The sequence below is a fragment of the Oncorhynchus kisutch genome, linkage group LG24, assembly GCF_002021735.2.
Source record: "Oncorhynchus kisutch isolate 150728-3 linkage group LG24, Okis_V2, whole genome shotgun sequence".
In the NCBI taxonomy this organism is placed as follows: Eukaryota; Metazoa; Chordata; class Actinopteri; order Salmoniformes; family Salmonidae; genus Oncorhynchus; species Oncorhynchus kisutch.
Genome location: NC_034197.2, coordinates 5,378,392 through 5,391,130, shown reverse-complemented (window position 1 = coordinate 5,391,130; position 12,739 = coordinate 5,378,392). Strand labels below are relative to the sequence as shown.

The 12,739-nt window shown below is 41.7% G+C and overlaps 1 protein-coding gene across 2 annotated transcripts in view; it reads right to left on the bottom strand.

Moving 5' to 3' along the window:
• LOC109869730 (forkhead box protein J3) overlaps nt 1-12,739 on the bottom strand; it is an 87,970-nt gene that overhangs the window by 35,832 nt on the left and 39,399 nt on the right. Inside the window, exons 4-5 of one of the 2 annotated variants that reach the window (XM_031803475.1) lie at nt 2,507-2,581; nt 2,233-2,340 (exon numbers count right to left, since the gene is read on the bottom strand). In XM_031803475.1, the coding sequence (XP_031659335.1) occupies nt 2,233-2,340; nt 2,507-2,581 (183 nt within the window). The remainder of the gene's footprint in view (nt 1-2,232; nt 2,341-2,506; nt 2,582-12,739) is intronic. The other variant, XM_020459995.2, reaches the window with a different exon arrangement.

Here is a 12,739-nt window from a genome sequence, read left to right as displayed (position 1 = left end):
GAGCTACATGTCCTCTCATTGCCCTCAATCATTAGAACATGTGTGAATTACAATATGTTCAGACCCATTTAAGTTGTGGCTTGACAGACTAAGGTATTTGCTGTTGTTGGGCACCATACAGTGGCTTACTGATTGACATGCCAGGGAATAGCAGTTGATCTCAGAGAAATTTCCCCATTGGAGTCACATATTTCAAGCAAATAACTGTCAGTCTCACGGTAATTGACCGTTAATTAACAAACAAACACAAAGCATATCCTGGCTTCCACACTACATGCCACTGACCTTTGGAGCATCTACATTTTCAAAACTCTAATAAATCCATATAATATAGCTTACACCTTCACAATAAATCCATTATTTATTTTAGACAAGTCTAAAGACACATGATGTGAAGAAAATGTAGACTATTTCAGAAGAACAGAATAGCATACTCAGAGTTGTCCTTATGTTAGGTCCTGATCTGGCTATGCCATATGGCTGTGGGCTACACTAGTTAATTTAGCAGAGAAAATTTGCTTAAATTTGGTAGCATTATTTTATAGTATGAAGAATACAATTCAACAATGCTGAAAAAAATAAAGGATATTTTCTCTAAATGAGTGCGCACATGCGGCTATTCTGTGTTGAGCGGTTAACAACGAAATAGGTTCTCCTATGCGCTTAATTTATAAGTATAAATTTAACTTTAGTTGTTCTACATGTTTTAATTTTGAATACATTGTAAGGCTGTATGATGCGACTAATGATGATTTGAAAAAAGTCGCTTGAAAGGCATGAGCTCTGCTTTGTTTATTGCACAGTCTGTACGCACGTCGTCAGTCTCTCATTCACAATTTGAGAAGCTCTTGATAATGTCTTGAATTTCCTGGCGGTATCCCCTTTATGGCTGTAATTCACCCTAAAACAATCCATGCCTTCTGCAACCCTTCTCCTTGAGTGCTGCCTGCACCTCTCACTCACACGGTTCTCCATCACGTGATCGGGTTCTTTCTCACAGGCTACAAGTGAAGACAGACATCGGGGGCGCAACTGTGCACATCCTTATGCAATTCCGAGGTGCATATTGAAGATATTGGAAGAACTGTCCACATTTACTTTTTCAGCCAACAAGATGAGTAGGCCTAACGAACTGCAACAGCACAAGCCTATGTCAGTCTACTATCCCCATAGTATGAAAGTTGACCTAATTCTGTGCGAGAAATAAATATTCCAAACATAGTCTAGAACAGTTGTTTGATGCGATAGATCAAATTAATACAACCACTAGCATAATTTTTTTTTTACACAATGAGGCTGACGCAACAGTTCTGTACGCATACCTTAAAACATTAGGCTATTTCTTCACATTATACAGCGGCAAGAAAAAGTATGTGATCCCTTTGGAATTATCTGGATTTCTACATAAATTGGTCATAAAATTAGATCTGATCTTCATCTAAGTCACAACAAAAAAACACAGGTTCCCTGTTATTTAGACTGGTTTATGGAATGAGTTTGGCTGTGGATGTGTTCCGTGTGATGCATGGATGATGAAGTTTCCATTTATCTTTTACAATAAACTGTAAAATTGAGGAATAAAGTTTAAGACTTCTATTTTCCATCAGTACCAAAAAATATTTTGATGCTGTTCAGACAACAATGGTGTTTAGGCGCATTTGTTGCATCATACGTTATGTTACTACTGTTCAAATCACATATGAGATCGTAAGCTGCAGGGATCACTCAACAATGATCGCAAATATGTGATTGTACGCATCAAAGGGTTAATGGTGAAGAGTTGATTATCAGGCTCCTTTTCAAATACCAAGATCTGTCGAACCATTAGTGATTCCTCCCTTTCTGGCATGGCCAAAGTACCTACATGCGGCAGAATACCAAGCAGCAGTATGCATTGTATAGAAGAGCAGGTCAGAGATTTAATTCTTGTCTCCAATTAGGGTATAATCAGCAATTGTCTCTGGGTGTGCCCTTAGCATCACAAACAAACGCTGCTGTTTAGAATGTTCAGAGTTCTTTTCAGCTGGTAAATCAAATGGAAAGCTCCTGCAACTGCTGCCAATATTATTTTTAGAATTTGTTTTCATTAGAGTTGATTGATTATCATTAATGCATGCACTTATTCAAATAATGCACCGATTTTAAACAATGCACTTTAGCTATTAAATGTGTATTTTAATGTAATTAACACTGTCCACATCAGTTACAATGTCCCGAATGATTTTACCTCACCTTTATGTGCTTTTGTTTGTTGTTGTTTTTCTTCTTATCACAGCCTGTACTGTCTTTCCTCCAGAAATCCTCAAACAATTCCGCTTTCCATTGGTTTTCCTCATTCTTCTTGTTGTGCGTGGAGGAGTGTGAGCATGTCGAAATGACGCATCATATTCAACCTCATATGTGGGCGATTTGATAGAAAACACACTTGACTCTTTTCTCCTACCAAAACATGTGGTCATTTAAGGTGAAATATGTACTCAGACTATAGTGGTCAGGGAATACTTACTTTTCCAGGGTCATCTTTAGAGCGAGGCACTTTGAGAAAACACTTGTTCAGGGACAGATTATGCCGTATTGAGTTCTGGGAGGGATGAGAGAGAGAAGAGAACAGGGGGGGGGGCTGTTAGACATGTCTTCACAGCAACATTGTTATTTTAATATTATTTCACCTTTAACCAGGTAAGCTAGTTGAGAACAAGTTCTCATTTACAACTGTGACCTGGCCAAGATAAAGCAAAGCAGTGTGACACAAACAACACAGAGTTACAATAAAGAAGTGTACAGTCAATAATAATAGAAAAAAAAGTCCATATACAGTGTGTGCAAATGGCGTGAGGAGGTAAGGCAATAAAATAGGCCATAGTAGCGAAGTAATTACAGTTTAGCAAATTTACACTGGAGTGATGAGCAGATGATGGGCAAGTAGAAATACTGGTGAGCAGCAAAGTAAATAAAAACTATGGGGATGAGGTAGGTAGATTGGATGGGCTATTTACATGGATGGGCTATTTACATATGGGCTATGTACAACTGCAGCAATCGGTTAGCTGCTCAGATAGCTGATGTTTAAAGTTAGTGAGGGAAATAAGTCTCCAGCTTCAGCGATTTTTGCAATTCGTTCCAGTCATTGGCAACAGAGACCTGGAAGAAAAGGTGGCCAAAGGAGGCTTTGGGGATGACCAGTGAGATATACCTGCTGGAGCGTGTGCTACGGGTGGGTGTTGTATTCGTGACCAGTGAGCTGAGATAAGGCGGAGCTTTACCTAGCATAGACCTTTCGATGACCTGGAGCCAGTGGGTCTGGCGACGAATATGTAGCGAGGGCCAGCCGACTAGAGCATACAGGTCGCAGTGGTGGGTGGTATAAGGGTCTTTGGTGACAAAACGGATGGCACTGTGATAGACTGCATCCAGTTTGCTGAGTAGAGTATTGGAAGCTATTTTGTAAATGACGTCGCTGAGGTCGAGGATAGGTAGGATAGTCAGTTTTACGAGGCTGTTTTTGGCGGCGTGAGTGAAGGAGGCTTTGTTGCAAAATAGGACAGTAATCATTTTTCACTCCGTCTGTATGATTAAAACAAGTAAGTATTTTACTTCAGGGCACATTACCTGCCACACACCCTCCCAGGCACCTGTTAGTTAGGCCAACTAGATCTATTTCGCTGTGCTCTAATGTTTTCCAGGTCAAGAAAAGTCAAACAGTATTAGATGGTTGATTATGCAATGGCGACAGTGCATTTGTGATACAGAACGTGATTAAGCAGTACTAAACAAAGTATGCCATGGCTAGCATCACTGAATAGAATTGGATTTTGGGTATGAAAAAAATCATTATATATATATATATATATTAAAAAACACACTGAGTGTACAAAACATTAGGTACTGCTCTTTCCATGACAGACTGACCTGGTGAAATCCACTTCAATCCATTTAGATGGAGAGGAGACAGGTTAAAGAAGGATTTTTAAGCCTTGAGACATGGAGTGTGTATGTGTGCCATTCAGGAGGTTAACTGGGCAAGACAATGATTTAAGTGCCTTTGAATGGGGTATGGTACTAGGCGCACCGGTTTGAGTGTGTCAAGAACTGAATCACTGCTGGGTTTTTCCAGCTCAACAGTTTCCCGTGTGCATCAAGAATGGTCCACCACCCAAAGGACATTCAGCCAACTTGAGACAACTTTGGGAAGCATTGGAGTCAACATGGGTAACGCTTGACACCTTCTAGAGCCCATGCCCCAACAAATTGAGACTGTTCTGGGGGTAAAAAGGTGCACAACTCAATGCTAGGAAGGTGTTCCTAACGTTTTCTACACTCAGTTAAAATCAATCAAGATGTGCATTTGTTGGTGTGTAGCCCCTGTACCTACATTATAACACAGTAAAGCTCCAGTGTGGCTGACATGAACGGTCTTCTCCCTCAGGGCTCCTAATAATACCACTGGGGAGAGAAGACGACAGAGTACTGCGCTCTCACTCTATTTCCCATTTCTCTCTCCCGCTCTAACAGTTGGGTCTTCATTCGCTCCTCACGGTTTCAATCCTCTCTCCACCTCTTATGTGAGCTGAACGCCTATGGTACGAAGAGGAAAAGTCGGAGTAGGGCCAAGTTTGAGAAAGAGTGAAGAATGTGTCCTTTACTTGAGAATGCAGCAGAGTGACTACCTGAAATAAATTAATTTATGTCCATGGCATCCTATGCTGGACAGTTTTCCAAAGAGATTAAACCATGATCCAAAACACACACACAGACGCAAATATCCCTGTATTAAAAACCACCAGGCTTCTCACACACAAGACGACAGCTTTGTCTACTACTCCAAGCGGTGACATCATTGGTCCCCCAGAAGACAGATATAGAAAGCTGAAGACTGAGCACCTCTCCACAATGAGGCCTCTTCACCAGTCACTTTACTGTAGTAAGCCAGCCCCCCCCCCCCAGCTGTACCAGAGCATAAACCGTTACCACGACGAGAGACAGTGCCGCTCTCACGGAATGGGCTGATTTTGTCATAACCCGACACGATGGCATTGACAATAATGCACTGAGTGGCTACAATGGGAATAGAGCTAATGTGATGCGCTGCCGCATCCGCCCATTCATGATCGAGTTGAGTGAATAAGTAGCTTATTGGGCACACCTGGGGCTTTGCTACTGCCCAGCTTCTAAATTAATTTTGGTGAAAGGCGGCATAAGGTGGAAAAGCAGATTGTCGAATTTACATCATAGGCTACTTCCTCGTTCTCTGGATACATTTGGGTTTGTGGGGATTCAAGATTATAATCATTGTGACTATTATTAGTTAGAACTCTGCTTTAGTAATATCTATGAACAGTATACGGTTGCAGGCTGTTACGTAAGGCTTATGCTGAAGCATGACAAGAGCCAGTTTGAAAAATGTGGGGTTTTCAGATGCACAAAAAGAGAGGCTGGAGCTTTTCTGCAGATGGCTAGAGGATATAGGCCAGAAGGTGACATAAGCGTGCTGGAGCTATTAGCTAAGAGTGCAATGTGTGACAGTGCTTTTGGGGATTGACAGTAATAGGGCCCTATAAAATGTGTATATTTTTTTACCCCAGGTTTCCATTGTCCCTTGTTTTTTCAGGTTCACACTCCCCCCAAAAAAATCACACTTTTTAAAATAGTAAAACAACTAAATTCGATGTTTAAGTCCACAGCAATTGGATTGATGCAAATAATCATGATACTGTATCATTCTGCCAGGTATGTATAGACTACTTTGTAGTTAACATTTCATTGACAAGGTTTAAGGGGAAGCCTTTTCATCTTTTCCAATATATTTTATTAGCATCATCGCTAACGGCTACACAAAGTGGTAGCTGCGTGCACTGCACATACAGACGGGGAATTGTCATTGCCTCATCAGAAAGTTGCAAGAAATACAAATCACTGATGCCTTCTGTTCATGTCTTGTGATCTACTGGGCAAATTAATACATTTAGTTGATTCCCTACTAAGTTCAATACATTTTTGAATATTGTTGATTTCCGTTTTATTGTCTGGATTCTGTGATTCCGTCCGCCTTCTGTATATCGCAGATTTTACAGGGCCCTAACCTAGTCAAAGTGAATCGGAGCGCTGGAGATTTATAGGTCTAAGAGAAAGATGTGTGGGCTTATGGTGAAGATAAAGGGTCTACACCAAGTGTACAAAACAATAGGAACACCTGTTCTTTCCATGACATAGATTGACCTGGTTAATCAAGGTGTTGGATTCTAACTTTAAATATATACTTATTCATGTATAATGTAATTGTTAAATCTCATGGATTTTATGGAGAGGACAAAAGGGCAACAGTCTGGTTTCAGTCGCTGAGAAGGTTGGATAGCTGTGGATTAGGGAGGAGTAAGTAATGTGGGCCGAGGTCAGGTCAGATGAAGACAAGGAACAGTTCTATTACACACACACCACGTAAGTTCCTGCCTAGCAACAGAGATGTATTGGCTGCCTATATGTGCAAGGAGGAGACTAGTAGGAGGGTATAAATAATGGGGCTTGTGGAACCATATCTTTCTTTTCAAATGTTTGACCCAGTGGGTGAATAAACCTGGTTTGAGCTTTGACTAGTTGTCAGTTTTTCACTCTGTCTGAACCAAACAGTTGGCATTGTCAGCAGGATTTTCCACGATTAACAGTCAAACTGGAGAGTCCGAATCAGTGGAGCAGGGGCGGGCGCAAAAAAAACAAACAAGGTAGGCACAGTTCCTACACTCATTCTGACATCTTGGGGAGGTGAGTCATAGATTTGTATCCTATAATTCGTTATTTATCCTAAAAGCTTAAGTTTATTCAGAAGTCCGGGACAGGGTGGTCCCTGTGGAGGGCAAGTCGTCCCGGACAGGGTGGTCCCTGTGGAGGGCAAGTCGTCCCGGACAGGGTGGTCCCTGTGGAGGGCAAGTCGTCCCGGACAGGGTGGTCCCTGTGGAGGGCAAGTCGTCCCGGACAGGGTGGTCCCTGTGGAGGGCAAGTCGTCCCGGACAGGGTGGTCCCTGTGGAGGGCAAGTCGTCCCGGACAGGGTGGTCCCTGTGGAGGGCAAGAAGTCCCGGACAGGGTGGTCCCTGTAGGTTGTAGAGAAGTAGTCCATGGAGAAAGTCAACAGGAGGGAATGTGGATGTGACAAAAGGTTTCCTATAAGTTCTGGAGGAGAGCCACATTCCTGGTTAGAAAAGCAAAACGATAACAATAAGGAGTGAGGTTGGTTTATGCAGATTGTGGAAATAGGGAGACAACTGTGAATAATTGTGGTGGTGTGTGTTGACAGTGATATTTGAGGCGTAACACTGGTGTAAGACATTAGGTCAGCCGTATTCACCAGTAGTAAATTAGCAGACGCTTCAGTATTGGTTCAAATACAAGGTATCAGGTGCCGTGACTAATTAATAGGCACAAATACCATAACTAGATAGTGGGTATTACCATCTTCGAAAATAGTTAGAGGGTGTGTATTAGAGCCGTGAATGAGGAAATCCAAACACCATAACCAACGTCGAGGGAGACGCAGAAATGGCCACCATTGGAATGGCATCTGTGGTTTCTGACACTCCCGAAAAGGGGGAATATAAGAGGAAAACTGTAGTAAAGCCATGGATGCACTAAAAGAAGTGCACAATCAAACTAGCAATTCGGCTCAAGTAATGGTTAAATTGAGCAAAGTGGATAAAATTGGTCAGCACTTCCATGCTGACGAAAAATTCAAATCTAATAATGAATTCAGAGATGCTGTTGTGAGTTGGCACAATGAAAGGAAAAATCTAGTGCAATGGGATGGGATGAAATAGTACAGCCGGCCTTAAGAGTGGAATCTAATTCTGCTCACTTCGCAACCGTGCGTGTGGTTAATACAGCCACAGTGAAAGTCACTAACAGTGGTTTCAATGACCAAGGTAAGACAAAGAAACAAGGAGGAAAGGGCAGTGAATCAGTCCCAAGGCGTTATAGGGGAAGCCCTGTTTTAGGTGTGGGGCCGTGGGTCATTGGAAAAGTGAGTGTAGGGCAGCAGGGGAATCTACTGCACCCGCTCCCTCTGGAGGGAATGCTGTGATTCAGGCGTTCGCCACATTAGCAGAAGAAAAGCAGCAGACACTCGAGAGCAAGGCACAAGGAAGCTCGAAATAGGCAAAATTTACAACAGGAAAAAGTATGACACTCAGCAAGGTAACAGGGGCAGAATCGAAAGCAATACAACTATTATCCATGTTTATATACGAAAATGACAGGGGAATGGATACTAAAAAAGGTAACAAGTTCAAATTGGCACGGCCAAACACTCCTTGCAAACTCAGAAAACCGTATTTTTTATCTCGTGAGACACTTTATTCTGTCTTTTTGAAATAGCTTTATAGAATTGACGAAAGGAAGGAGGGGTCACGAGAAATTAGAGTGGAGTTAATATTGTGAGTAATTGTTTGTAGAGTTTTGAAAAAGCAATTCTGTCAAGCGACAGTATAAGAGTTACCAAACCTAAAATGACTTAAATGTTGTGCGGTGATTACGCAAAATCATGGGGAAGAGAGACATAGGTCATATACGGGAGTAAATTGTTACTGGCTGGTGAGAATGTCACCATGTCTAAGGGTAGTACAAGCTACATAAACGTTGGGATGGATTAAAACAAACGATTCATGAATGGAGGGAGGACAGTGGACACCTGGTGAACAGAATTGCTTATGTTTTGTTTGGAATTAAAACCTGATTAAGAATTTGCATATTGAATACCAATGACATTTACATTTTCTCTTCCAGGAGAGGATGGGGTGTCCTCATCTCTCTCGTTGAAATTCTTCCTGAGGCTGTTGTCTTTGGAGAGCAGTTAGTGAAATTCTGCAGTGTTATAAAGTATAAAAGTACCCGGATCCGGCTGTAAAGGGAGCTTTATTTTAAGCACACCCACCAGCACACACACGACCCAAAAGTTATGAATATTTGTTAAGTGGTGTTAACCTTTTCTACGCGAGTTCCAAATATCGCTAACGGTTGCTCCAGCATGAGTTGTTTTATGCATGTGATGTCAGAATGCACTCAACTGTTCCAAAATGTGATTGTTACGCAACAGGGCAGTTAACCTGCGCTGCCTGCTAATCATCTATAGGCTGTTTCAACTTGCCAATTTCAAATTATTTTCTAACAAGTTGTATTTTTAACAGTTTGAATTGAGGGGTGTTCCGCCTCATTAATTCACATAAAATTGTCCAACACTGAAATGGCCTATTTCTATGTTTGAGGATTTACTGAGCAGGACAAACTTCCCTCTTCGAGTAGAGCCCTTCCCCATTTTTTCCCACACATCAAGTATGCAGACATTTGCGCAGTCTTGCACGAACTGGCAAATTTTCTGGCTGGTGCTCGTTTTGCCTCCATTGTTGTTTTCCTTAGAAATAATACATTTGGACATGTGTGCGTTCCTTATATTCTGTAAATTGTGTTGTCATTTCTAATGTAGCGTTATGTATGCATTTACAGTATAATTCACGTTTTCAAGTACTGGTGACAAATAATGCATTTAGATTATTGCATAGATTGTAATGGACACCAATCTGTGTAAAATACTTTTTTGAAGGTTGTACTGATTGTAATGAGCTAATGCTAAGCTATTTGCCAGCTATGTGTGGTGCCATGTTTGCTGACATTATACAATGCATTATGGGTGTCACGTAAACGCCTGTCAGACTAAATATGTTATAATGGAGATGGAATGGTTCACTGATCAGTCGGGTAAACTTCTGGAAGTGAATGATCGTAGACCACACACCCCCTTCAACATGCATACTGCAAACAGCCCAAACTCATCTGGTCTCCTCTTATCTTTGGTTGACGCGAAAAACAAACATGGCGGTGCGTACAAACTAACCATGATCAGATTACTTTCAATATCTAGAAAGTGTTTTACACAATTATTTCCATCAATGTTGAGCTCAACCGTGATGTGATGATTTATAAAATAGTAATTACTATTAGCTAATAACATATTGTGGTTTCTGTCAGCCGAGAGTTTTCTAAATATGTGTTACATCCATCAATATAGGACAAATATAGCTTACATTTTCTGGTTTGGATGACTGGGTATGCTGTTGCTACTTCTGTGAATGTCTGAACATTGCATCCAAAATAAAACTGGTCACATTCAGGACATAACTTTGCAAGGACTGTGTTTGTGCAAAATGTGAAAAAAAAAGGGGGGGGGGGGGGGTTGCTAGCTCAAACGCTGATCAAAGCTGGACGTCCTAAATAAGTGTTCTAGTCAAACTGATTTGTTTGAGCGTAAGCTGCAGGGACCACTGTAGAATCACACCCGTTTGTTGGTACATGTGAAAAGGTTAATACCGTGTCTGATTTAATTGTGTGGGGTCTTTTAATTTGGTTTTAGTAGGGTCTTCACTGTCACGAACCTCGCCGAAGAGGGTGCCTCTTCCTGTTCGGGCGGGGCTCGGCGTCGCCGGCCTATTAGCTGCCATCGATTCCCTTTCCGTTTGTTTTGGTTATTGGTTAATTGGGTACACCTGTTTTGTATTAGGGTTTGTTTGTAGGGTATTTAAGGGCACTAGGCCCGCTGGGTATTTGTGCGGGCTTGTTAATTGTTACTCTGTTTGATGGTGTGATTTATTTCGTGTCTTTATTCTCCGGTCTATTTTGTCCTGTTGTTTTGGACTGGCAACTTATATGCGCCCTGTGTGTTGGCGTGATCGTTTTGTTGCACCGGTGAAATAAATTTGACAAACGACAGAACCCTGCTCTCTGCGCCTGATTCCACCCACCACTCCTAGTTAATCGTAACATTCACAGGTTAGAAAGGATGCACCTTAAAAGGGCACACAGATGGCATTTTCTGAAGTATCTATTGTTCGAATGTTGGTTGCACCCACGTAAATTCTCCTGATAACAAAAGGTACAGTACTGAATAATGCAATGTAAACCAGGCATGCAGAATGATGGAAATGTTTAAAATGTTTTTAAATAAGTCGTCTGAAGTACAGTGAAAGAAAGGAAAAAGAAAATACTTGGTGTTGAATAACCTTTGTCTTGACTTTCTGGCGAGGCCGGATTACCCTCGCTAGAAAGGATAAAGACCTTGGGAGAGATTTAAGTATAATATGAATGAGTGTATCGCTGCCGTTTTGTAGTTTTGTTTCAATACAAATCTCACCAGATTGGGTCTGCTGTATGGACGGGATTTATCCCTAAGTGTTAGCCCTCTACCTCCCTGACCCTGTAACTATACGGTGAGGTCGCCAATATGATAAGGGAGTGTAAGCCAATTTGAAAAATGGTTTCAACAGTGTGTTGGTACACTGACATTTGTCTTCGGAATTTTGTATTGAGAAAATTGGGAATGTAATAAATGTAAATAAATCATACAGTGAATAGTTGTTTGGACTTTCTGAATTTGAAATGCCTTAAAGTGTTGTTTTGGTCTGTCCTCTCGAAGTTGAGGCGATAGTGACTCCAGATGGTATCTAGATAATAACTAGTGAGGACAGTGTGAGCTTCACACCCTCTAACCGGCTGAAGTAATGGCGACAAAGGTGTTCACTACAGCCTCGTCTTTCACCACTCCTACCCGAGACCGAGCCAGAAACCTATGTACAAGTGTCAGGAGTGCGGCATGGGTCCTGAGAGTGCACTTGTGAAGTGAGCATGGAGAGAGATAATGCCCAAACTCTTATCGTGCTGCTGATGCACTGGTGGGAAAATGGACGAGACACAATGGAGGTGGAGGCTCAGGTGAGAGATTCAGATTATTCCCCAGATTTTGAAATCGGGATATCAAAAGGCATGAGTTATATATGTGCCATTGGGAGATGAACTGCAACGCTGTCTGAGGAAGAAAATTAAGAGACGGCAGAAGAATGACTCCCGGGAAGGAGGGGGGTGGTCAACTGTGCCCGTAAATTGATTTAGGGTTGCCCTAAACTGTTTATTTGGGGTATCAGGTTGATTGTGTTGGTCTGCACACTGGGAAATGTATTGTAATTTAGATAAAAATGCATTGAGATACCGATCTGTCATTAACATGCCACTCACGACAGTGTAAGACAGGGATAAACGGTGGTTGTGATGAGAAAAGTTACTGCTGGTAATATAAATATTAAACTGTCTATATATTGTCCCCTTGTTGTAAATGTACATTCTAACAGTGTCGGTGTGTGCTAAATTGGGGGTCTTAAATCAGAGTGATAGACTCAACGTGAAGCACTAAGGACTGGCCTTCTAAATTTGGGTTGGATTATTGATCAATTGTTTTAATTATGATTCAGGAAAGGGAAGAAGGAGAGAGAGAGCACTACCCCTAAACTGTGGGGAGAGCACAAAGAGAGGGGAGAGTGCACTGCTCGAATCTATTGAGTCTAGGGATGGTTTCTTCTCAGGAAACCTAATCTTTTAGTGTCTTCAAGCGGGAGGTGATCAGAGACCCCAGCAACTCCTGTCCTCGAGGGCCTGATTGGTGTACCACTTTTTCTCCATCCTTAGCAAAACACAGCTGATTAATCAAATTGCATTCTAAACTGAAGATCATGATTAGGTGATTATTGGAGTCCGGTGTGTTAGCTGGGGCAAAACTGGGACACCAATCAGGCCCAAGGACTGGAAATTGCCCACCCCTGCACTAGAGGGTAGTTTGGGTTAACCATGATGGGGATCTTGATAGTAGGGGTTTTGTTTCACGATGTCATCAAAATTATGTTAAAGTACATCAATACATATGGCTTTCTGGATGAT